Source organism: Cololabis saira, chromosome 19 (genome assembly GCF_033807715.1).
Source record: "Cololabis saira isolate AMF1-May2022 chromosome 19, fColSai1.1, whole genome shotgun sequence".
NCBI lineage: Eukaryota > Metazoa > Chordata > Actinopteri > Beloniformes > Belonidae > Cololabis > Cololabis saira.
In genome coordinates, this window is record NC_084605.1 from 16,568,489 (window position 1) to 16,591,798 (window position 23,310).

At 42.9% G+C, this 23,310-nt stretch overlaps 1 protein-coding gene across 2 annotated transcripts; it reads right to left on the minus strand.

Annotated features, from left to right (window-relative positions):
• Window positions 1-6,609: 6,609 nt before the first annotated feature.
• On the minus strand, window positions 6,610-18,627 carry ndel1a (nudE neurodevelopment protein 1-like 1a). Of its 2 annotated transcripts, none has more exons than XM_061708011.1 (8): window positions 18,535-18,627; window positions 14,013-14,166; window positions 11,655-11,803; window positions 10,519-10,655; window positions 10,198-10,371; window positions 10,007-10,101; window positions 9,778-9,923; window positions 6,610-7,123 (listed from the first exon to the last, which is right to left on the minus strand). In XM_061708011.1, exons 1-8 carry the CDS (start codon window positions 18,618-18,620, stop codon window positions 7,033-7,035), a joined length of 1,032 nt encoding a protein of 343 aa, XP_061563995.1. In that variant the 5' UTR covers window positions 18,621-18,627; the 3' UTR covers window positions 6,610-7,032. The 2 variants fall into 2 exon arrangements, with proteins under 2 accessions (XP_061563995.1, XP_061563994.1); XM_061708010.1 differs by having other exon boundaries at window positions 6,610-7,126.
• Between the last annotated feature and the right edge of the window lie 4,683 nt (window positions 18,628-23,310).

Genomic DNA, 23,310 nt, shown 5'->3' on the forward strand with positions numbered 1-23,310 from the left:
CTGCTTTCTTTAACAGGTGAACCGGTCAGGGCACATGGAAGTCAGGTGTTTAACACTCGTTATTCTCCTTTTTCAAATCTTGTTTTCTAGTACACTTAGAGGATAGACTAGAAGAAAGGTAGAAACGAGGTTGAAAAAAGTTCTGAATGTTTAATTCAACTCAATTCAATTTCATTTTATTGTCCCCCAGAGGGGAAATTCACTTTACAGGGGGGGATAAAACCAAGAAACATAGAACATAAAAGGCACAAAAACACAGAGCACATTCACACAGCTAGGACACAGCACACAAGTACACACAAATACCCTGGGGGGGACTGAGGATGTAGTGTGGAGAGTGGAGTTCACAGCTGTTCATTTTTTGAGTTTTAAATTAAGTTGGGTGATGGCGTGAGTTATAAAATAATTTTTCAGTCTGTTTGATTTGGTCCTGGGCAATCTGAATCTCCTGCCAGAGGGTAAAAGTTCAAACTCGGCATGGAGAGGATGGTCAGGACAGTGTAGGACACAGGTGTCAAACTGAATCCCAGAAGGGCCGGTGTCCTGCATGTTTTAGATGTTTCACTGCTTTAACACACCTGATTCTAATTAATCATTGTCACCAGCTTGACATCAAAGTCTGTGTCCCAATTCAGGGGCTGCGTCCTTCGAAGGCTGGATTTGAAGGCCGATTACGTCACAGCGGCGCGCCGAAGGCTGTCCCATTTCGAAGGCTCCTTCAAATGCAGCCCACAAATGCAGCCTTCTTTTCCCGCTGTTTGAAGGATCCATCGGTTGTATCCTCCGCGGCCCACCATATCCCAAGATTCATTGCGCACAGTCAGAAAAATATTTATTTCCAGAAAAATATTTTCAGATTCAAATTTTTTCAGAAAAATCTATTATTCCCGCCGGCGCTGGCGGACACGCCTCTCTTCCTCCTCCAACAAAATGAAAAACAAAAAAAACAAAACTTCTGGCTCCATTTCTTTTTTTTTTTTGTTCTTTCTTTCTTTTCTATCGTGTTTTCTTTCTTTCTGTCTATCTTGCTGTCTTTCTATCTTTCTTTCTTTCTACTTTGTTTCGTGACGTAGGACAAGGGCGGGAACAGCTGGTGACGCAACCAGGAAATCCCCCACAGGCTAGACCGTTTCATTTCACTAGCGTCCGTCCAGCCTTCGGTATGGCCTTCGCGGTCTTCGAAGGCGTGGCCTACGAAGGCCGCGTCCTCAGAAGGACGCAGCCCCTGAATTGGGACACAGCTAAAGTCTGGATAGTTCTGTTAATGACACAGTCACTTGTATCATGGTGCAATGAAGCAGGGAAACATCTAAAACCTGCAGGGACACCGGCCCTCGAGGACTGGAGTCGGACACCCCTGCTGTAGGATGTCCTGAGCCTTGGATGTTTCCCTCCTGCCAAAGACAGTAGGCAAATCAGGGAGGGCAACACCAATCATTTTGCTGGTAGCTTTGATGATGTGTTCCAGCCTCTTTTTATCTCCTAGTGAGAGGCTACCAAACCAGGAGATAATGGCGAACGTCAGGACAGCTTCAATCACAGAGTGATAGAATATGGTCATTAATTTGTTGCACACTCCGAACCGGTTAAGCATCCGGAGAAAGTGCAAGCGCTGTTGTGATTTTTTTATACACAACATCTGTGTTCTCATTAAAAGACAACTTGTTGTCGATGACCACACCCAAGTACTTAAAAGTTGTGACTCGCTCCAGACTCTCCCCCTTAATTACTGTTAAGGGTTGTGGGTTTGGGTTCCTCCTAAACAGGTTCATAATCGCTGATCCATCCATCATTTCGTGTGGCTACCGTGCAAGCCTGAGGTGGCAGTATCATGATCCGGGGTTGCTTCAGTTTCACAGGCTCGAGTTCAGAAATATGTACTGAAACAATTAGGGTTAACTCTTTCCACCACTGGATTTAGGTAATCAGAGGTGGGTAGTAACGAGTTACATTTACTCCGTTACATTTACTTGAGTAAGTTTTGGGAAATTTTGTACTTTTAGGAGTAGTTTTGAATCACTATACTTTTTACTTTTACTTGAGTAGATTTGTGAAGAAGAAACTGTTACTCTTACTCCGCTACATTAGGCTACGTTGAGCTCGTTACTTTTCTTTTATCCCTTTTATCCACGTACGCGTCAATCTCATGACATCACTGAGTGATTCGAAAAGTAATGGGAAAAATGTTTGTTTTTGCATGTTTTGTCACATTTACACAGACTCAAACACACACAGAGTTTCTATGAGTTCATGGGCTTGTTCTAGTTCTGCCTGGTTAAAAAAGAAAAGTACAAAGGCTTGAAATTTTGTGCTACTTGTGCTTAATTTATTTTTTATTCTGTTATTATTTTATTTATTTTATTATTTAGTAAAGTACTTGAATTTACTTACTAATTTTAATGTAAGCTTTTTTTTAATTTTTTTAATTTATTGTATTATTTTATTGATTTAATTTGCCTGAAGATGATTATTTTGTACTTTTGTCTGTTTGAATGGTTGTGTTACAAAAATAAATCAGACGTTACTCCACAGTTACTCAGTACTTGAGTAGTTTTTTCACCAAGTACTTTTTTACTTTTACTCAAGTAATTATTTGGATGACTACTTTTTACGTCTACCTGAGTCATATTATTCTGAAGGAACAGTACTTTTACTTGAGTACAATTTTTGGCTACTCTACCCACCTCTGTAGGTAATTTAGGTAAAGTCATACCCCAGATGACAAGTATGCCAGGATTTCTGGGGCTCAGCCTGTGAAAAAGAGGTTCAGTGATGACAGGGCAGTCTGGCCACAGCCAAGACCTCACACCTGTGATAGCCTGTTTAGGGAAGTGTTTTTGTTTTTTCTTAAGACAGACATTTAGCTTTATTGATCATTCAATTGACTGCTCGGCCTATAAAATGTCACTACAGGTCTTGATACACTTGAAAAGAAATTAAGTTATTTTTTTTCTTATTAAAAAATCTTGAAAATCCTGATAAAAAGCAGTCTATGAGAAGCAGTGTCTGTCAGTCTGATTGGGGAGTATAATTTCCTCTTTGTTGTACAGACACAGGTTCTTTGAAGACGTGGTGGAGCTCAGGGCCCAGGAGCGAGCACGCAATGACGCCAAGAGGATGGAGGTCCTGGAAAGGCGACTGAAGCAGATGGAGGAGCTGGCTGACAAGAAGAAACAGGCGGGGAGCGAGTGAACAGAGCCCAGTGCTCCTTCAGCAGACTGGGATGAGGAGCCCGAGAGACTCGACAAATCCACGTACAGAAACTGAAGAGGGTCTAGCTTTTGGGTGTGCAGAAATATCTCAGTAATATGAAAACAGTCCTCACCTACATCTATCCAGCATTTACATCTGAGCCTGAAACATCTGCTGTGGAAGAAAACTGGAGGTATTCCCATCAATATAGTGTTTATGTTTTAAACACAGAATTACCGATCATTTGATGAAGGCTGAATTTAAGCGTCTTGTGCTTCCGTGTCTGTTGAGCAGGAGGCAGAAAGCTGCAACGACCCAAATGACTTTGTCTGACCAAGTTGAAGCTGCTGAACAGTTCAACTGTACCATAACTTTTAGATTTCTTTTCCCTACATCTGTGATGAAATCTTCAGGTCCTGAAAGTTTTTTTTGGTACATAAAATCTTTATGAAGCTCATCAAGTATTAAAAGTATCATCAATTATCAGAGCGTTATATTTCTTGAAAAACACTGAAATATTGGAAGTTGGTGCTGAACATGAATTTGTCATCCTGGTCCTAAGTTTAACAACAAGTTTGTATGATTACAAAATGTGACTTTTTTTTGTTGTTTTAAAAAAAAAAAAAAAATGATATGAATGACGCCGTTAGGAAGAGTCGGTTGTCCAGCTGGAAGGTTGGTGGAGCCGTCCCCGACCCGTCACCTGCTGAGGAGTCCTTGAGCAGGACACTGAACCCTGCATCCGCCCCGATGTGCTTGTGGGGGTACGAGTGTAGAAATGAAAGGTTGTGTTGTTTATCGGGTGGGAATATAATAGAAGAGCATCAGTGTGTTTGTGTAAAAACACAAAACAAGTGTTTTTAGGACCTGGATCACGTTTTGTTTTCCTTTCTTCATATTATTATTATTATTATTATTATTATTATTATTATTATTATTATTATGATGATTATTATGTTTTCTAAATAACTGAGACTGAGATATAAATAATAAATCTCAGATATAAATAATATAACTGATATATGAAATGAGATTCTGTTTTAAAAAAAATGTTATCTTAAAACCTGCTTCTTCTTCTAGGCCTATAGCACCATTAGATTCAGACTTTTAGCCATTTCAACGTTATTTATAGGTATTATCTTTTTTTATTTTTGCATGGAATTTTTTTAACTCGCTATATATTTTTATTTTTTTGTCCCAAAGTTCTGCTTTTATTACGTTTTAATTTTCCTACCTTCTTATTTAATCACCCCTGGAGCAGGTTAAAGTGAAGATGGTGTGGTGTATATATATATATATATAGAGAGAGAGAGAGAGAGAGAGAGAGAGAGAGGGACTTAAGAGTAATTAAGTTAGATAAATTAAATGCCACAAGAATAGTTTGTGTTCCTGCTTCAGTCATAACTTCTGTTATAACAACAAAACCATCATAACCAAACTGCTCCAGGCCTGAAGCAGAGGGAGAGAGAGGCCCATGAGGGTTTTGTACAAGAGGGGAGTCTGAGCGAAGAGTCTGAACCCTGACTGAGTGAAATTAGCCTTTTTAAGGGTAATTTATAGCCCGGGCCTCCGAGGCTGCTTTGCTGGGCACCTTGGATGTTGACTCTGGCCGTCAGGAGGCAGCTTGGCCCTGACACTGGGGTCCCTGTACCAGCAGACCACAGAGGAAGCTCAGGACTCATGAACTAACAGGTCCAGGATGGTCTTATCTGCAGATGTGGTCTGTGTTTATCAATCAGTCAGACAGCTCAGGTACTAGTATGATTCAACCACTTCTACGGCCTTGACGGTTGCAAAGGGGGAGGTTCACACCTGCAATCAAAGATCCTGTTCATCTGAAGGTACACACCGTCACACCAAACTGAAATCAGCTGAGGCCGGACCGCCATCGGTTTCACTGCCATGTGGAGGACTGGAGGACTGATCACCTGAAGGCTTGAGCGAGGTTTGGGGGCTGCTGGCTGCGGCAGCCATCCGTGTCCAGGATGTGGAACAGAGGAGACGAGACACACCTCTGAAGTGACCCTGTAGGAGAAAACCTCCCATCCGAAACAGCCCACTCGCCCGAACCATTCCATGACAGCTTATCAACTAAAATGAAATGAAAAATCAGCAAATATCAAATCTGTGTATGTTTGTTAGTGCGAGCATCCTCATCCAAACTGTAGCGGCTCCAGTCAACTCTCCGTTACAACTAGGAGCACCTTTGTGAACTAGGGCTGGGGATCGATTCAAATGTCAAGAATCGATTTGCTTCCGATTCTTAAGATTCAGAATCGATTATCAAGATTTGATTCGATCCGATTCGATTCCGATATTGATTTGGGTTAGTGTTATTAAAACTGTTTTTTGAGCTGTTGCATGAATTATATGACTGTAGTTATGTAACATATTAATACTAGTATTATATTGAGATTGTATTGGCAGCTAATGATGACTGTAAGGACCAATCACCTCCCAGAATGCTGATTTAACTGATTTCAGAAACGTCGTGTGGCAGAATTATTAATCAGATCCTGGGCAGCAAACGGTATTAAATCGGTTTTATTTTTCCCACATTCGGTTTAAATTTTTTCCATTTTCGGTCTATTTCGGTTTTTAATTTTTGAGAATTTGGTTTTTAGCATGTTATGCAAATGTAACCCCAAGACAGTATATAAAGCAATGAAATATAGACAATTTATGCAATTATAACTGAAAACTTTAATGTTTTCATAACTTTAAACATATTTAAAGGCAAAAACATGGCACCAGTTATTCTTGTGTCCAACAAAACAATCCTTTTTTGGGCATAAACAAAAAAAAAAGTTGTAATGTAACGATGTAAAAAAATCGATCTTAGGAATTTTTAGGAATTAATATGAGAATCGATTTAGAATCGGAAAATCGATTTTTTTCAACACAGGCCTGTTGTGAACTTTTAAACAGGGTTAAAACCAGTCAGGGCCTTTGGGCGGCTGCGTTTGGCCACTGGGACAACAGTAGACGTGAGACTGCTGACTGGGGAAGCTGGAAAATGTAATAACACATAATAATCCTCAGCTGATCGTAGCAAAATACATGAGTTGCAGAAAGAAAGGAGGACTCCTGAACGCTCCCGGTATTATTACATACTTTATTGATACATGCTACAAATAAGTCTGAAATAAATTAACATGTGAAATTGGCCTTGAAAAGTAAAACGTGGTCTGAACCCTGCGACAGCTGCACTTCACGGGCTGCCTGCTAATAACGATCAATATGACCAATATTGTGCACGTCATGTAATGTAGGTCAGAGTGAAACTGTGTTGGACTCAACTTTAGTGTTTAGAAACCAGTCAGGAGTTTAAAGCAGGAAATATGAGAACATTTAAAAGCCCAAATCCCTCCAGTCCAACTGGAAACACCAAAGATAACGTTTTAACATCCGTCATGTTGGACACGTTTAGACAACAATGACTGACGGACACATGTGACTCAGTTTTCCAGGACATCCGCGTGAGCGCCTTCTCATTAAACCTGCTGCTTTGAAGCAGTTAACAGGTGTTATTACTAAATAATGTTGCCTTTTTCATCAAAATGCCTACAAGTAATTGCATATTTCCTGTTTACGATGATATGTTTACTCATGAACACGAATCAGGGGAGATCCTCACGGAGACCAGCAGAGAGGCCTTTGCAGGCTTTGCTAGAGCCAGCGAGCAGACCGCAGATACACAAACACACTCAGAACACATGGACCCATCTGAAGTCTCCAGTCAGACTACGAGGAGGAGACACAGGAGACACAGGAGACACAGGAGAGCGCATGTACAGGCTGGACCGGCGTGTCCCCCCTCCTCCTCTCCGGTTAAGGGGGTCACACAGCGAGGGGCACCAGGCCGGGAGGCGAGGCGGTGGGGGCCGCGGTGATGGCCGTCAGGTTACCGGGTCCGAGCCTGTTCGTGGTCCTGCTGCAACGAAACCAGACACGGTGGTTAAAGCTGGAACCTCCCAGCAGCAGGGAGGTGACGCCAGGCTGCACCAGCAACCGGCCAAAGCCTCCGTGCAGGTTCACCCACCCACACCTGAAGGTGGACGTCCTGAAGGACCAGTCTTTCCCTTTTTTTATCTGATATTTTCAGTTTGTCCCCAGAAGATGAGTAATACACTTAAAAAAAAGTTTCATCTTACTCAGGTTTTATGATGCTTTTTAAAGAAAATCAGACATTAAATGTCTGAATGGTAAACTGCAACACAGAAGTTTATTTACCCAGCATGCACCTCCAAACTGCTGCTCATTTAGTTGCAACTGTCTTAAACGTTTTGCTCACATGTCAATAGGTCAGAATATTTTCATGGAAAGTTGTGGTCAGTTCTGCGCAGTTATGGGTTTGTCCAGGTCGTTTACACGCCTGTGGGTCCCACGAGTCTCGGTGGCGTCACTTCTCTCTCCTCATGTGGCCAGAAGTCACCTGTGGTTCGGTATTTTTGCTGGAGCTGTTAAAGATGCGCCCCAAATATGACTAAGTAGTAGATACGAGGCCCGGTTAGCTGCTGTGGTACGTTTGTGCAGAATGTCTACATCCTTCACTCAAGGAGCTTAAAATACTAAAACCAGACTTTATGATGAGGGAGATTTTATGTGTGTTTGGTCGGGTTTTAAGCAGGAAACCATCAGCTGGATCTGACAACATAGGAACGGTTTCTTTGTACTGATTTGTTTTTTCAAATAAAGGCAGGAAATTTGTGGAGAGAAACAACCTCATAATAATCAAATCTTACGTTTCTCAGTTATTTACTTTTTTTTTCCTTTTGGTCAAAACGTCCAGAATGTGGACGCCGAACACGTGATGTCTGGAGCCTGAATGCTCGTGGTGCTGGACTCAGAGGCCCCTACTGGCTACCAGGACCACACTCTGTTTAATCTACTAACAAGCATCAGTTCTTAGTATCAGGAGACGTTTTCCAGCTGAAACGTTGATGTTGCTTCTTGAACATGAAAGACGTCAGCGATGGGCTCGTCTGCCAGACACAAGTTTGTCCGTTTTCTTCTTCAGACACAACAAATCTTTTTAAAACGATGGGAATAAAACCTTGATGTCGTTGCTAAGATACATTAAGGTACATCTAGAGCACAGGTATCAAACTGAATCCCAGAAGGGCCGGTGTCCTGCATGTTTTGGATGTTTCACTGCTTTAACACACCTGATTCTAATTAATGATCGTCACCAGCTTGTCATCAAAGTCTGAATAGTTCTGTTAATGACACAGTCACTTGTATCATGGTGCAATGAAGCGGGGAAACATCTAAAACCTGCAGGGACACCGGCCCTCGAGGACTGGAGTCCGACACCCCTGATCTAGAGCGATGCTGCATCCGAAATTCCATACTTCCACCCTAATGTACGGAGGCCGAGACCCGCCATTGCGGAAAATTAAAGAAACGCTGCAAATAAAAAGAAACGCTGCTGCAAATTTTTAAAAAAACGACGCAAATAAAAAAGCCACAACGGAAGTGAATTACCGGGGACTATTTTTGCTGATGCACTGGTGTTTTTTACGTGAGAGGAGAAGAAGACGACGAAGACATAAGTGAAAAGGAAGAAATAAGAAGAGCGAGGAATAAGAAGAACAACGAACGAGAAAATAAGTGAAAAGGTTAGTGTTCAACGTCGCTACGTGTAATTTTTAATGTGCATCGGCAAAAATAGTCCCCGGTAATTCACTTCCGTTATTTGCAGCAGCGTTTCTTTTTGTTTGCAGCGTTTATTTTATTTGCAAAGCGTTTATTTTATTTGCAGTGGCGTTTGTTTCTGTTTGCAGCGTTACTTTTATTTTCAGCAATAGCGGGTCTCGGCCACCGTACTAATGAGTAGCAAAAACAGTACTTGAGATTTTTTAGTGCGTCCGAAACATTTGTACGTACACAATAGTAGGCTATGCTCTATCCATACTCATTCCGGAGAAATGTATTCGTATGGATTGATGGACACTAGCTAAGCAGAAACTTCCCACAATGCAATGCAACAGTGTTTGGTTGCTAAGTGCTACGCAGATACGTATATGTCATTAGTATAATATTAAGTATATTAATATTATCAGATAATATTAATATTATAATATTCGTATATAATAATATTATATAATGTCATCTTGGATAAACGGGAAATAGCGGAGCGGTGCTGCTACTGCTGCTGTGACAGGAGTTGTTACCATGGTAACAACTCCCCCTCCCAACGGCAGGAAGTGCCGTGTGGCTCTGAGTAGTACGTCCGAATTAATGCATACTACTGATATTTACTCAAAAGTGTGCTGAACTTAAGTATACTTTTTGAGTATATACTGTTTAGTATGGCACTTCTGACGCAGAGAAGGAGGTTGTTAATGCAGGAGGCGCTCAGAGCTGCAACACCCCACAGGAAACCAGCAAGTCAGATGGGACTAAACCGCCCGCCACCAGCGGCTACCAGCTCATTATCAGCAGCTATCAGTAGGAACTGAGATTACCCAGAATCCCTGTGGGGAGGGTAACCGTCTCAGTCCTGCTGGGACAAACAGACACGCGTGACAGAACCAACCACACGCAGACCTAACGGCACTCAAGTGATGGTGTCCCACTCACGCTTGGTGACAGTAAGATGTGTGCAGCGCGTGTGTGTAGCTGGCCATGTTAGCGTTCAGCACGTTGCCGTTGTCCAGGGCGTACGCCTTCCTCACTCTCTGCTCCTTAGCAAAGTTCCTGCAGGTGGCCAGCTTCAACTCCAGAGCCTGTTGGGGGCAAGAGACGGTGCATCTCTGCATGAATGTGGGGGCGGATGAGCACGGCTGGCACCGGCGGGTGAAGGACTCACCCCGACTTTACGGAGTAAATCACTGACGATGTTGAGGGCGGAGATCCTGGCGGAGGGAGTCAGCGGCGAGTTGCTGCTGTAGCTGTTACACAGAACTGACAGGGAGCAGAAATGAGCATCAGCTTTCAGAGAAACAGGCTCAGGGCCGGCTGAGAGCACGGGTGAGACCGGCTGGGAGGAGCGGCAGCTACCTGTCGGGTGGGCGAAGGCGTTGTCCAGCTCTTTGCTCATGGGGGTGGCAGGAAGGGAGAAGGACACCTGCACGGCAGAGTCTGTCTCCACGTTCCCCCGAGTGGGTGAGCTTGGAGCGGAGATCCTGGCGACGTCCACGTGCCTCTCTCGCACAGCCAGCTCCTGCCGCAAGTCTTAAAGGGAGAAGCAGAGAGATGAGCAGAGGGGCGACCAAACCAAAGAGCCTCTGAAAAGGGCAGGAGAGCTTTGAATGGAGCAGTTGTTTGGTGGGAAGCTCCGGCTGGGATGGACAGCGTGGCCCAGTATTGGTTTATTGTCACCTCTGGCTTCATCCTTGAATCTCTGCACGGAGACCAGCAGGGACTCCTTCTCATCCAGCTCGCTCTCCAGGAAGGCGTTCCTCTCGATGGCCTGGTTCAGGCGCTGCTCAAAGGTCTCCAGAGACACGATGGTGGCTCTGAGGAAACCACACTTAGTGAGAGACGCTAACCTGCTAACACACTGACTCTCATTGACACTAAGTGATCAATATCTCAAGCTTAATGCAGTAGTGACATTGAAGCAGCAGTTATAAATGGGGAAGAAAAAGCTAATTTCCATCCCTATAATTTGTCTTTTTCATAACAGAAACTAACTTCAACTGTGGTACAACCAGTACTGGAGTTGAGGGGGGGATGAGGGGGGATGGCATCCCCCCTGAAATAAAAACGGTCCAAATCATCCCCACCTGTAAAACTGCCATCCCCCCTTTCCATCCCTTATGTAATTTCATCAATGAATGTGGTTTTACTGCTATTTCAACATTTAGTGTCATCACGAGAAAAATAACACCAGAAAAATAACTTATTTGACAATTTTCACCTATTTCAAGTAAATTTTCACTTGAAATAAGTAGGAAAAATCTCGATTTATCTTCTCATTACAACCAATAAAATCTTGTTCCACTGGCAGATTTTTCTACTTATTTCAAGTGAAAATCTACTTGAAACAGGAGAAAATTGTTGTTTTTTCCAGTGATGAGTCTTGTTTTAAGTGTAATGAGATTTTTTTTACTAGAATTAGACATTTTAACTAGAAATAAGACAAATATTCTTTTTAAGATTTTGAGTTTTTGCAGTGATCCATTTTACTTATCCTGTGAAGGACAGAGTCATATTGATAAGTTCAGAAAACAGTTTTTTATTGTTGTGTTTTGATGTATTTGATGTAATCCCAGTGGATATTTAAAGCTTACAGAAGGCTGCATTTATCTGCTGCTATGTCATTCCTGCAGTATTTCTGCAGGTGTTTTGGTCAGTGCTATTATTTGTAATATATTATATTATTTGTAATCAGCACAAATTATCTGTCCCTATATGATAAAATCCACCATCCCCCCTGAATTTTTTTTACAACTCGAATACTGGGTACAACTACGTCAGATCAGACAGGTGAAGCAGAGCAGAAGCGCCCTCACCTCTTGGCTCTCTCCAGGTCATCGTTGGACTGTTCCAGCTCTCTGACGTATTTGTGCAGCTGGTCCTTGATGCTGCGCGTCTGGCCCAGGTCGTCCTCCAGCACGGTGATCTGCTTGTAGCTTTGGGAGTACTGCTGCTCCAGCTTCTCCTGAGGACCACATCAACACAGCAGACATTGACTACATTTGATTGGGGAGCAGGCACCAGCATCCATCTTTCAGCACCTGCCTCCTCTCAGCTCTCCGGACGTGAATTGTGACCTAAATAAAAACGAACACGGAGACAACCTGGTTCAGTAGAACCAACAACCCTGTCTGAGTCTGACCCGTATCTGCTGGTGAACTAACCAGGTCTCTTTCACACCTGCAGGTACCTGTTAAGAGTCAGAGGGGTTTCTTGAACATAAGAAAGTGTGAATGTTGCCTTGTGATTGTTGCTTTGTCCAAATAAAAATGGTTGTAAAAGCCGTTTCCATTCTATGGTGGTATTTGTGGCGCTGCTGTAAAACCTGCCGGGGTTAATGCGGTTCTCAGCTTCTCTGCAGCAATCAAAACCTGCAAGACGCTTCGGCACAAACAAGTCATCCCTGCAGGGGACGAGTCGCCCGGCTGGAAACACGAGCTGGAGATTTGCCGCTTGGCTTCTGGTAATCATGGAGCACAAATCAGAATGAGACAGAGCCTGATGAGTTATTCATGAGTCCCACATCTCCGCATACGGCCGGACTGAAGTGGAGCAGGTGGTGAGATTAGAAAGAAGGTTCCTCCCAGAGATTTCCAGTTGAGCGGTCTTAAGATGGGCGCCGTCCTTACTTCACCTTGATCTCTGTGCACAAAGCAGCTGCTGCGGGGGGTCGCCCAGCTGCGGGCGCCCATCTCCGGCCCCATGAGGCCCCCAGGAGGATGTACAGATGGCTGCATAAGATACCAAATCCTCACTGTCACAGCACGCCGTCGTCAGCAGTTTACACGATGCTGACGACATTATAAATACACGCTAGAAAAGAAAGTCACTTTTACCATTAAAGGTCAACACAACAAATATACGGATGTTTAATCAGTGAAGCAGGAAACAGAGACGGGCAGATTGCACAGCTTCACAGCTTCACTAACCAAAGCTGGTTTTTCTTGTCAAATTCCAGAAGGTCTCGTCTGATTCTTTGGGAATGAATGAAGAAATAAATGGTTTTAGAAGAGCTTGCATTTATGAATGTGGTGGGCTTGTTTTTTAGGGTCCAGTTAAAAACGGCCAGCGACATCATGATGTCTGAACGAGCAGCAATTCATTTATCAGACGGTTAAAGGAGCATGAGGCTCCTTTTAACAAATGAGACTCGATAGTGCCACCCTTCACCACGACGGCCGTCGGGGGTACTGCAGCCAACAGCGAAGCCGGCACGGGAGAACGGGGAGAACGTGCATGCAGCGTCATGTGACGTCACATCCACAGCCCAGCGCGGGAAATTCGGGCCCGAATTGCAGCACATTTTGCAGCAACAGCCTGTTCAAGGCAACGGAGAGATACGCTAGAGGGCTCATTCTTTTGGGTTTGGAACGCTTCATCTGACATTATTACTAGAAAACTTTTAACGTATACGAATTTTTTTCATAAATCCTGCCTCAATCCGGCCTCAAGCTCCTTTAAGCTTTTATAGGGTTGTCAATAAAATACTTGACATTTAAAAAATTCAACTCTAGATAGTTATTGGAGACAACACTTTTTGTGTACAGAAGTATGCGGTATAAAGGGTTGAGTCTTGGTGGAAAAGTTTCTACACAGCTGTTATAAAAGAAGCTATTTAAAAGAAATATTTTACAATAACACAACTAGACAGTTACATAACATTTCAGAGCAGAGACACCTCCTGTGTGTGAAACTGAAACGGGCCTGGCAGGGCTAACATGCACAAACCGCTGCCGCTTTCTCTGAAGAATGACTTTTCAAGGCCAGATTAGATGGAATCCCTCCTACGAAGAAACCACTGCCTTCGTTTGTTGTATTTCCCCCAGTGACCACAGCTTTTACGCATCTCACCTGCTAACCTTTGCTGTAGATGAGGTGGGTCTAATGATGCATTCAGAGACAGTACTGACGGCTGACGTGACTCACCTGGTTTCCTCTTCTACACCTATCAACACGTGCAGGGTCATTTCATAGGTTTAAATAATATCGATTCTGACTTTCCAGCTTAAAATGTTTACTTGGTTGTGCAACAACCAAAAGACAACATACAAGCATGAAGTCAATAAAAGCATTGAACCTTTAGCATTTCTATTATTTCATTCTGATACTTTTAAAGCCTGATGTCAAGACCCTTCCCCTACTACTGTGTTGTCTGTGGGTTGCAGCTACTGTACCTTGAGTATTTCCATCTCATTGTTGAGTCTGTGGTTGTCAGACTGCAGGTCTTTGATGCGATGCTCAGCCTGGCCCAGCTGAGCCTCCAGCTCGGCCTCCAGCTCCCGGCTCCCCTCCTGGAACTCCAGCAGCTCCTCCTGAGCCTCCTCGCAGCTGTGGGCGACACACGGGGAGAGTTTAGAGAGGAGCCGGGGGGAAGCTTTATTCACAACCCTGTCACTCTGATTTACTTCTTCTGAGCACAGAAGCCCTGACGTGGATACACTTTCCCAAACTCACGCACAGTTTGTGCCACCTACTTTGCAAGTAGGCTGATCGATATTCAGCACATTGACCTGTCTTACAATCTTTAAACAGTAGGAACTTTATATACTGCAAACCTTTTGATGTTTCACTTGAACACTTGTACTTCCATCAGAGATCAACTATGTCCATTAGTCTGGAAGTTACTGTTTAGTTTCCTTCCCTCAGTACATGTGGTTGAGCAGCTGAACAACAGTTACTATCGCATGAGCTGGAAATCAACAACTACATGTGTCTTTATGATTCTTTTATATGTCCACCACACCCACTATAGCTGCGTCCGAAATTCCATACTTTCATCATAATGAGTAGCAAAAACAGTATGTGAGATTTTTTAGTGCGTCCGAAACATTAGTACGTACACAATAGTATGCTCTATCCATACTCATTCCTGAGAAATGTATTAGTGTAGATTGATGGACACTAGCTAAGCAGAAACTTCCCACAATGCAATGCAGTGGTGTTTGGTTGCTAAGTGCTGCGCAGATACGTATATGTCATAAGTATAATATTAAGTATAATAATATTATTATATAATATCAATATTATAATATTCGTATATAATAATATTATATAATGTCATCTTGTTTCGGCCAGGATAAACGGGAAAGAGCTGAGCGGTGCTGCTACTGCTGCTGTGACAGGAGTTGTTACCATGGTAACAACTCCCCCTCCCAACGGCAGGAAGTGTACGTCCGAATGAATGCATACTACTGATATTTACTCAAAAGTGTGCCGAACTTAAGTATACTTTTTGAGTATATACTGTTTAGTATGGCATTTCGGACGCACCGTATATCTCAGGTCAACGAGTCAAATTTACTGGAAGAACCACAAAAAAGAACTTGGACATAAATCTACCACAAAACTCAAAACACACCAAGTCACAGCTGCGTGTTCAGAGTCCAGACTCGCCATGAAACGGGGAGCAGCTGCCTGCCATGATGTGGGTAAACGCGGGTAAACGTGTGAAAATGGATTTGTGAGATGAAATCCTGCAAAGCCAGAAAATCAGCGGACTGGTAACGTTTAGCCAGGCCCGACTTTGATGTAGCTAAAAGATCCGCTGCTACAGATGTGCATGCTAATTTATCCTCTTTCCAGTGCGAGGTTCTAGTTTGAACTCTGAACAATGAAATACTGAGTTACATGAAGCGCTCATCTAGAGACTTTATTATTATGCTAATCAGCCTCAGGAAACCTTCCGTTTTCAGTCGGATCAAAACCCAGAACGTTCAAACAAAGCCTAACAAATCAAGATTTGGGGATGGCCTTGTCAAGAGCTCAGACCTGGACCCAGCTGAAATGTTGTAGTAGATGTGAAGAGAGCAGTGAACAAGTGAATGCTCAAAAACCTCAGTTAACGGAAGTTTTGTTGGACAGAGGAATAAAGTCAAAGTCCTCCACATGCAGGATACTACTTCAGGGTATTGCTGCTAAACGTGGAGCTATGCACTATCGAATCATGTGGGTACTTAGTATTGCCCACATGATTTATTTTATGTTACAGCTTCAGTTTTGTAGTCATATAATAAGTCATGGCAAATTAAAAAAGGTTTATGTCTAAGAAATGTTTTCGTTAGAAAGAAAAGACTAACTTTTACACATGACTCTAGAGTCAAAATACGACCGGGCTGGTCGTATTTTCATGGGATGTAATATGAGCTAAATCTCCAGACAAGGAAGTAAACAACACTGAGGAGAAAAATCTGGCTTTTCCAAGATCCGTATTGGACTGACATGAAGTCCTGAAGCGACATGGACAACAGTCAGAAACGGGTTAACCCAGTTGTTTTAGAGATAAAAGGGATGCCATCTAAAACTCAGGATAATTAAAACTTCTGTAGCAAAAGCTGCTTTTATAACGCCAGAAGACGTCACACACCACAATCAATGCGAGGATTCATCACTAAAGGCCTCTTAGGCAACTGGGTGGAGGCCTGAGCTTCTCTAGTGTTGGGAGGTCAGTATTCCTTAGAAAAGAGCTGCAGGATACGATATCAGTGACGTTTAGCAGCCTTTAGATCGCGAATAACGGCAACCTCATGTAAACCCAGTCAAAGGTGGGAGGAAGACGAATCGTGGGAGTCTTTCACCGTGAAACATGAGCCATCACTTTGGGGAGAAGAAAGATGCTTTCCCTCGTCAGTCACACCGGAGCGTTACTGGATATGCAAACACTCGGTTTTAGCTGCGAGGGGTGAAGGTCAGCACAGACGAGGTGGCAAATGAAGCATTTCTAATTCTGCAGTTGCTCCCACAGACATGAGCGATGACTGTCGCCTTCAGGAATCTTGAAAGAGGCATGTTAGTAGCTTTTACCTCCGGCTTGACTAACACTGGTGATAATCACACAGAGGTCCGGGAGAACAACAGAAGCACCCTTTAGCCATGTGTTCATGGTATCTGGTAAAGCTTTGTGCCGTCCACCTCTGAGGGAGAACAAGCAGCATGCTGTAAGGTTTGCTGGATATAATAAGAAAAGAGAAGCTGCAGGCGTGACTCTGGTCTGAGCCGCTAACGTCTGAGCTGCTCGCTGAGGAAGATGTTTCAGACCCGGGTGTCACCAGGAACAGCAACAGGGTTCTACTGTGTGTAGGAGTTTTTGAGAACTCTCAAGTACGGAATATGGGATTGTTCCATGTGTCCCCTTTAAACTAGAAATTCCTACCTACATAGTCTAAGAAGCAGTGAAGTCTCTTCATAAAAGTCAAACTAGCCGTGTTGCTGGATGAGAATACACAGTTAGGAGTGTCAACGAATCCCTTGCATCACACAGATCCCATCAACTTTTTCACAGGAAGCTAAGAGGCCCGGTCCTTAGAGAAACCCGCGCCTGTGCAAAGCATTTCAGAGAGGCGGCGCATCAGAAAGGTGGCCTTGCCCAACTTTATACAAATGATGCATTAAACAGCAGGATGTTGTCCATGTGAAGCTGACGTTGTTGCATTCAGGGAACTAGTGCACATACTGCCTTATAGTACAAGTACAAGTACGGTCAGGTATTCAACCTAATCCTGCCAGAGAAGGACCACTTCTGAAACCACATACTGTACCACATACTGTACAGTACCACCATACTGTCAGGGCCATCGTGCTACAATAACACCAGCCAGCCAGCTCCAGCTGTGCTGGTCCACTGCGTTGTCAAATTGGTTTAATTCACCGTATGAATTGTTACAGATTACTTTTGTAATACTGTATTTGACCCGGTCTTTGTACGTTTTGACCGTATAGAAACATAATTCTTGCCATTGTAAGAATGAGATGTGTACCTGCTGTACTCTACTGCCCTTACTTTTTAACAACCATCCATCCATCCAACCATCCAACAGACCCATCGCCCCGCCCTCTGTTGTCATGAAGGTCCTGGAGCGCCTTGTCCTGGCTCACCTGAAGTCCATCACAGATCCTATGGACCTGATGCAGTTTGCCTACAGAGCCAACAGATCCACAGAGGATGCTGTGAACATGGCTCTGCATTACGCACTAGAACATCTGGATACTGCAGGCAACTACGTCAGGTTCCTGTTTGTGGACTTCAGCAGCGCCTTCAACACCATCCTCCCTTTCCCTGCTGCAGGTCCCAGTCTCCACTAGGAGGTGGATCATGGACTTCCTCACCAACAGGACCCAGCGGGTGAAGCTGGGGAAGTGCATCTCCGGCCCCAGGTTCACCAGAACCGTATCCCTGCAGTTCTGTCGCCTCTCCTATTCTCCCTGTACACCAACAGCTGCGTTTCCCTCCACCCCTCGGCCACCCTGGTGGGCCTCATCTCCAGGTGTGACGAGTCGGCCTACAGGAGGGAGATCGAGCGACTGCTGAGTTGGTGCTGCCACAACAACCTGGAGCTTAACACCCGCAACGACAGTGGAGATGGTGGTGGACTTCCGGAAAAACGCAGCCCCTCCCCTTCCCATCATGCTGGGAGACACACAGGTGGACTTCCCCCCGTCCTCTAGTTGGTGGAGAAGTCCTGGTCCGGTTTCCACCTTGAAATGTTCAAGTTTCTTTTCTTTTTTCTATTATGCAACACAATATTGCATCTTGACCTCATGAGCGTGCAGGATGTTTGTAGCTGCCGAGAGATTACTGTACTTATAGAAACATTTAATTCATAAGCAAAAATATCCCACAATGCCAGGCTGTTGCTTTAAATAAACTATACATATTATCAAGGGAAACAGAAGCATCAACAATACGTGACAGCTACACACCCTTTCTTGTACTTGAGGGAAAGAGTCTTCCAGAAGTCCAGTTCCTCGTCCTTTGAAGAGAATTTAGACGTCATATCCATTTCCATGGCAAACAAATCTACAGGGAGAAAGAGGAAAAATATATTTTACTTTGGGACCAGAGTCTCGTCTTCAAGTGCACGACAGGAAGAACATCTCGCTGTGTCTTCCTAAAGTCCCATCTTCAAGGGAAATCTCACTGAGTCGGTGATAAAGCAGCAAATGCATAGAGAAACAAGAAAACGTGAAAACGGGACTTGGAAATCAAAGAACTGAGGTGGGAAATAACCAGACACCAGGAAGCTGCCCTGCAGAGCGTCAGCTGCCAGTATACAAAGCATTTTCCAGAGTTTAAAGCTTCTGCAGCAACTGCTCCGACTGGCAAGACAAAATCTTCTTTTGGGTTCACGGCCTGATTATGACGAACCACATACTGCATCTATCTGAAAAACACCACAAACCAGCTTTTTAAATATGACTCAGCCGCTGATAATACAGGTAATATCTTTTAAAAGAATGCACAATTGAGAGGCGGCATCCTAACCAGGAGCCTCAGCCATCATACTGGTCATTTGTGAGGAGGAGCAGATGGACAAACGGCCGTAGAGGCTCAGAGACTCAGCAACGTTGTCCTTGTGGTTTCTGGTGGTAAAACTGTGTACTCTCTATCCAGTAGTCTTCAGCTGAACTGATGAAAGTTTAAAGGGGACCTATTATGAAAAACACGTTTTTTCTTGCTTTAACGTATATAAAGTGGTCTCCCCTCAGCCTGACAACTCAGAGAAGGAGGAAAGCAACCAAATTCTGCAGTGTCTGTACAGCCGCCCGGATGAGCCATCCAGTGTGATGTGGCTTCTACGAGCCAATAAGATTCTGCTCCCTTTCGTTATGTAACGAAAATGCGATTTACATAGGTTGGCCTCCGATGCGTGAAACCACGGCCACAACTAACTTCGCCGGCCGGAGCTTCCGCCATTTTTTCGTGGCGGTGAATCGCGTCATTCAGGCAGCCAATCAGCACAGAGCCTCATTATCATAGCCCTGTCCACCCACTTAGAATCCCTCATAGATAATGAGGTTAGAGAATGGGATGATAAAGACATGGCTCAGAGGCTGAATTTCTAATTTATTTAGCAAAAACAATCAAAAGCTTGTTTTTAAGACATTCAAGGCCCGTTTAAAATAGGCCGTAAGTTCTGCGTCGGTGTAACGCAGAACCATAAATCAGCCTTTAACGTGATTTTACGGGATTTTACGGGACTTCTGGTGCTGATCTGGGCACTGCAGTAATAAGGTCCCAACTACAGGACTGTCTCAGAAAATTAGAATATTGTGATAAAGTTCTTTATTTTCTGTTATGCAATTAAAAAAAACAAAAATGTCATACATTCTGGATTCATTACAAATCAACTGAAATATTGCAATCCTTTTATTATTTTAATATTGCTGATTATGGTTTACAGTTTAAGATTAAGATTCCCAGAATATTCAAATTTTTTGAGATAGGATATTTGAATTTTCTTAAGCTGTAAACCATGATCAGCAATATTAAAATAATAAAAGGCTTGCAATATTTCAGTTGATTTGTAATGAATCCAGAATGTATGACATTTTTGTTTTTGTAATTGCATTACAGAAAATCACAATATTCTAATTTTCTGAGACAGTCCTGTAAATTTTGTTCATTGGCAATCGAGTTATGGTGCAGCTCAGGTGATATTGCGGAGTAATCCAAAAGTAATGTAAGTAGTAATGTTACTAGTTACTTTCAGCAACCAGTAACTAAGTAGTGTAAGGGATTATTTTTGAGTAACTACCCAACACTGCCTTTAACACAAGAACCGGCCCTTTAATGCACGAGTACATGAAATAACTCATAGATTACCTGACAAAATTACAGCCTTTAATCTCTTGAAACTGAAACACATCAATCAGCCAACCTCCACTCAAGCAGACATCACATCTACCTGCTTGTTCTGCACTCATTATATCTTGAATGTAGGTATGATGCCATGGAAATGTGTATTTATTGCTGGATAATTCAGGTCTAACATCATGAGTCTTAAGGGGAAACTCAAATTATATTAAAAGAGAAACAAGGCATTTCACCAGCACCATACACCAGACCTCAGTTATTCCTAAATGGATTCTTATAAACAAATTAAGGTATTATAATGTATATGTTTTCAAATAAAAGGTTAATATTTATAATAGCTGTACATTAAGGAGGATTTGAATAGGTAGCACGTCTATATTAGATGTAGCAAGTCTATATCAGATGAATAAAATGGTCACCCTGTTGATCTGGTCATATGACCATCCATATTGTCTGTGTGCGCGCGCATGTGTGTATGTAGATCGATCCTGGAAGGGCAATAAGAGAAATAAACAAAAACACACATAAAAAAATTGACATGAAAGTAAAAAAAGCACCTCAGCTCAGACTCAGTATCCGCTGTTTCAATCTACGTAACAATCAGACTCCAAGATCCGCGTCTGAAACAGATGATGCTGAGCTCTGCCGTCAGAACTGGGTGTGCATCACCCATGGACCATCATCATCACCCACCGAGGATCACCCATGGTCCATCACCCATGGACCATCACCCACCACCCATCCACCATCCACCAGCGACCGCTGCTTCCACGGTTACTGGGACTGGTTTCCACTCAGGATGAAGGATGATGAACAGAAGATGCGGCTGTACCTAGTCATCGCCTCCAGCAGTGACGTGTGTGGTCCAGCGGGGTATCGGTGGGTCCAGCAGGGATGCTTGTGGGTCCAGCGGGGTGTCGGTGGGTCCAGCGGGGTGTCGGTGGGTCCAGCGGGATGTCTGTGGTCCAGCAGAGGCGTTCACCGGTCCATGGGGCCGCCGGTCCGTCCTCAGCTGTCTGCTGATCTGCTGATCTGCGCTCAGCGGAGATTTAAAGGAAAACCTCTCAGTTATGAATGAGTGGCCTACTGGTTGGATGTGCACTTTAACGCCCTAGTGATAAAAACCCCGAGAATTCCCTCTTACTGATAAATACATGATGACGTTATGTGTGTTTTTTTTTTTTTTTAAGTCAGTAGGCTAGTCCAAGTAAAAAACAAGTCCGCTTATAAATCCAATATTCATATAGTTTTCAGCTGAGGAAAACAGACCATTGTCACGATAAATAGCAAGGATCTCGAGAGAACAGAGTAAACATTCACAAAATGAATATAAACATAAAATAAAAAGAAAGCAAGTGTACCTCAGGGTGGGTTTCCAGGATGACACTGCGCAGACGCCACGTCCACGGAGTCTGGCTCCCCCTGGCGGCCACGGACCCAAACAGCGAGTTCATCTACGCCCATAGAGCTGGAGTAACTTCGTTTTTAAACATTTCTCTTTTTACCTCTTGTTGTTTGTAATCATTTCATGATAAGATGTTAAAAAATGTCAATTATTATTAAAATAGTAGGCAATAAAAATAACCATAAAATATCCATAAAAAGCACCGGGTAGAGAAAGAGAGAGTATATTAATAATGAAAGATACAATATAATCTACGCCCGGGGTCGTATACGTGCAGATATCTAAAAACAACAACATATAGTTGCAAAAAATACGTTTAATTACATCCACCTCAAATGTCAATTTGCTATGTTTGGTCACGTCAGAGACGTGGCGCCTGAAGGTGTTGCCTTGGTAACGGAGACAACCCAAACACGCTGTGCAGCGAGTACCGCGCAGAAACCGGCAAGTTTTTCGTTAAACTCTTTTGGGAAAATGAGTTTGGGGGGAAGGGGGCAGCATGACGATGTTTGATGTGGTTTACGGCAAAATGAGATAGGTTAGTTAACTGACCTTTTTATTTTATTTATTTAATTATTATCAATTTTTTCTATTAACAAGTTTCAAACATGCCTGTTTATGTTTAAGTTCATTCATTTCAAACAAGACATTCCAGGCACTTTTCATAATTTTTTTCTGTTATCATCAGATATTCATTCTTATTCAGTTAGAGGTGGGAAGAACTTTCATTTACCTCTTTGTCGTACCTGCAGTCACCAATCCTTTATCAAATTCCATGGCCCTCAACTCTGGAACTGTTTAGATAGATCTCTTAAGTTAGTGTCATCCTTAAAAATGTTTAGGACCAACTTCATGGGGATCTTTTATTTAGACAAAATTAACAGGCTATTCGTACTGAAATGAAATTGCCATTTCATGGATATTTTTGTTTGGGTGTTTATTGTATTTTTCTTTGTTTCTTTTGCCTTTTCTTTTCCTTTCTATTCTTTTTCTATTGATTGATTTGTTTTGGTGATTTTGTATTGAGGGGGAGGATTTTTTATAAGCCCTTCGGGCTTCTTTTCCTCTCCTGCACAAATGATTTGTCCTTGTATGATAAAAAAAAATGTACTGTTGTCATTGTGCAAATAAATAAATAAACAAATAAAAAAAAAACCTACAGCTGGCTCCTCGCAAAAGCAGAAATATTTCAACTAAATCCAGATGCGTCGCCCAATATGACACTCACGTTTGAGAAAGTTACTTGTTTATCTTTTATCTGGGTCTCTTTTGTAGAGCTTCCCGTTTCTCATACAGTTCAATGTGTTAATAAAAAAAACACAACAGTTATTATTAACGTTCATTTTCAAATTAAGCTCCACCTCATTAACACATTAATTACATGAATCATGAAAGAAAAACAATATGTGATCCTGACTTCATTTTATTACCTGAATAAAATCTTGTCCTCTACAATCTGCTTCTGTCCACTAATTAT

Bases quoted from the DNA above. Each gene is read 5' to 3' on its own strand.
- ndel1a (XM_061708010.1), bottom strand. From the start codon at position 18,620: ATGGAAATGGATATGACGTCTAAATTCTCTTCAAAGGACGAGGAACTG. The intron at 10,372-10,518 runs GTGACAATAAAC...TCTCCCTTTAAG, and splicing joins ATTCAAGGATGAAGCCAGAG to ACTTGCGGCAGGAGCTGGCT. The intron at 9,924-10,006 runs GTGAGTCCTTCA...TGCCCCCAACAG, and splicing joins ATTTACTCCGTAAAGTCGGG to GCTCTGGAGTTGAAGCTGGC.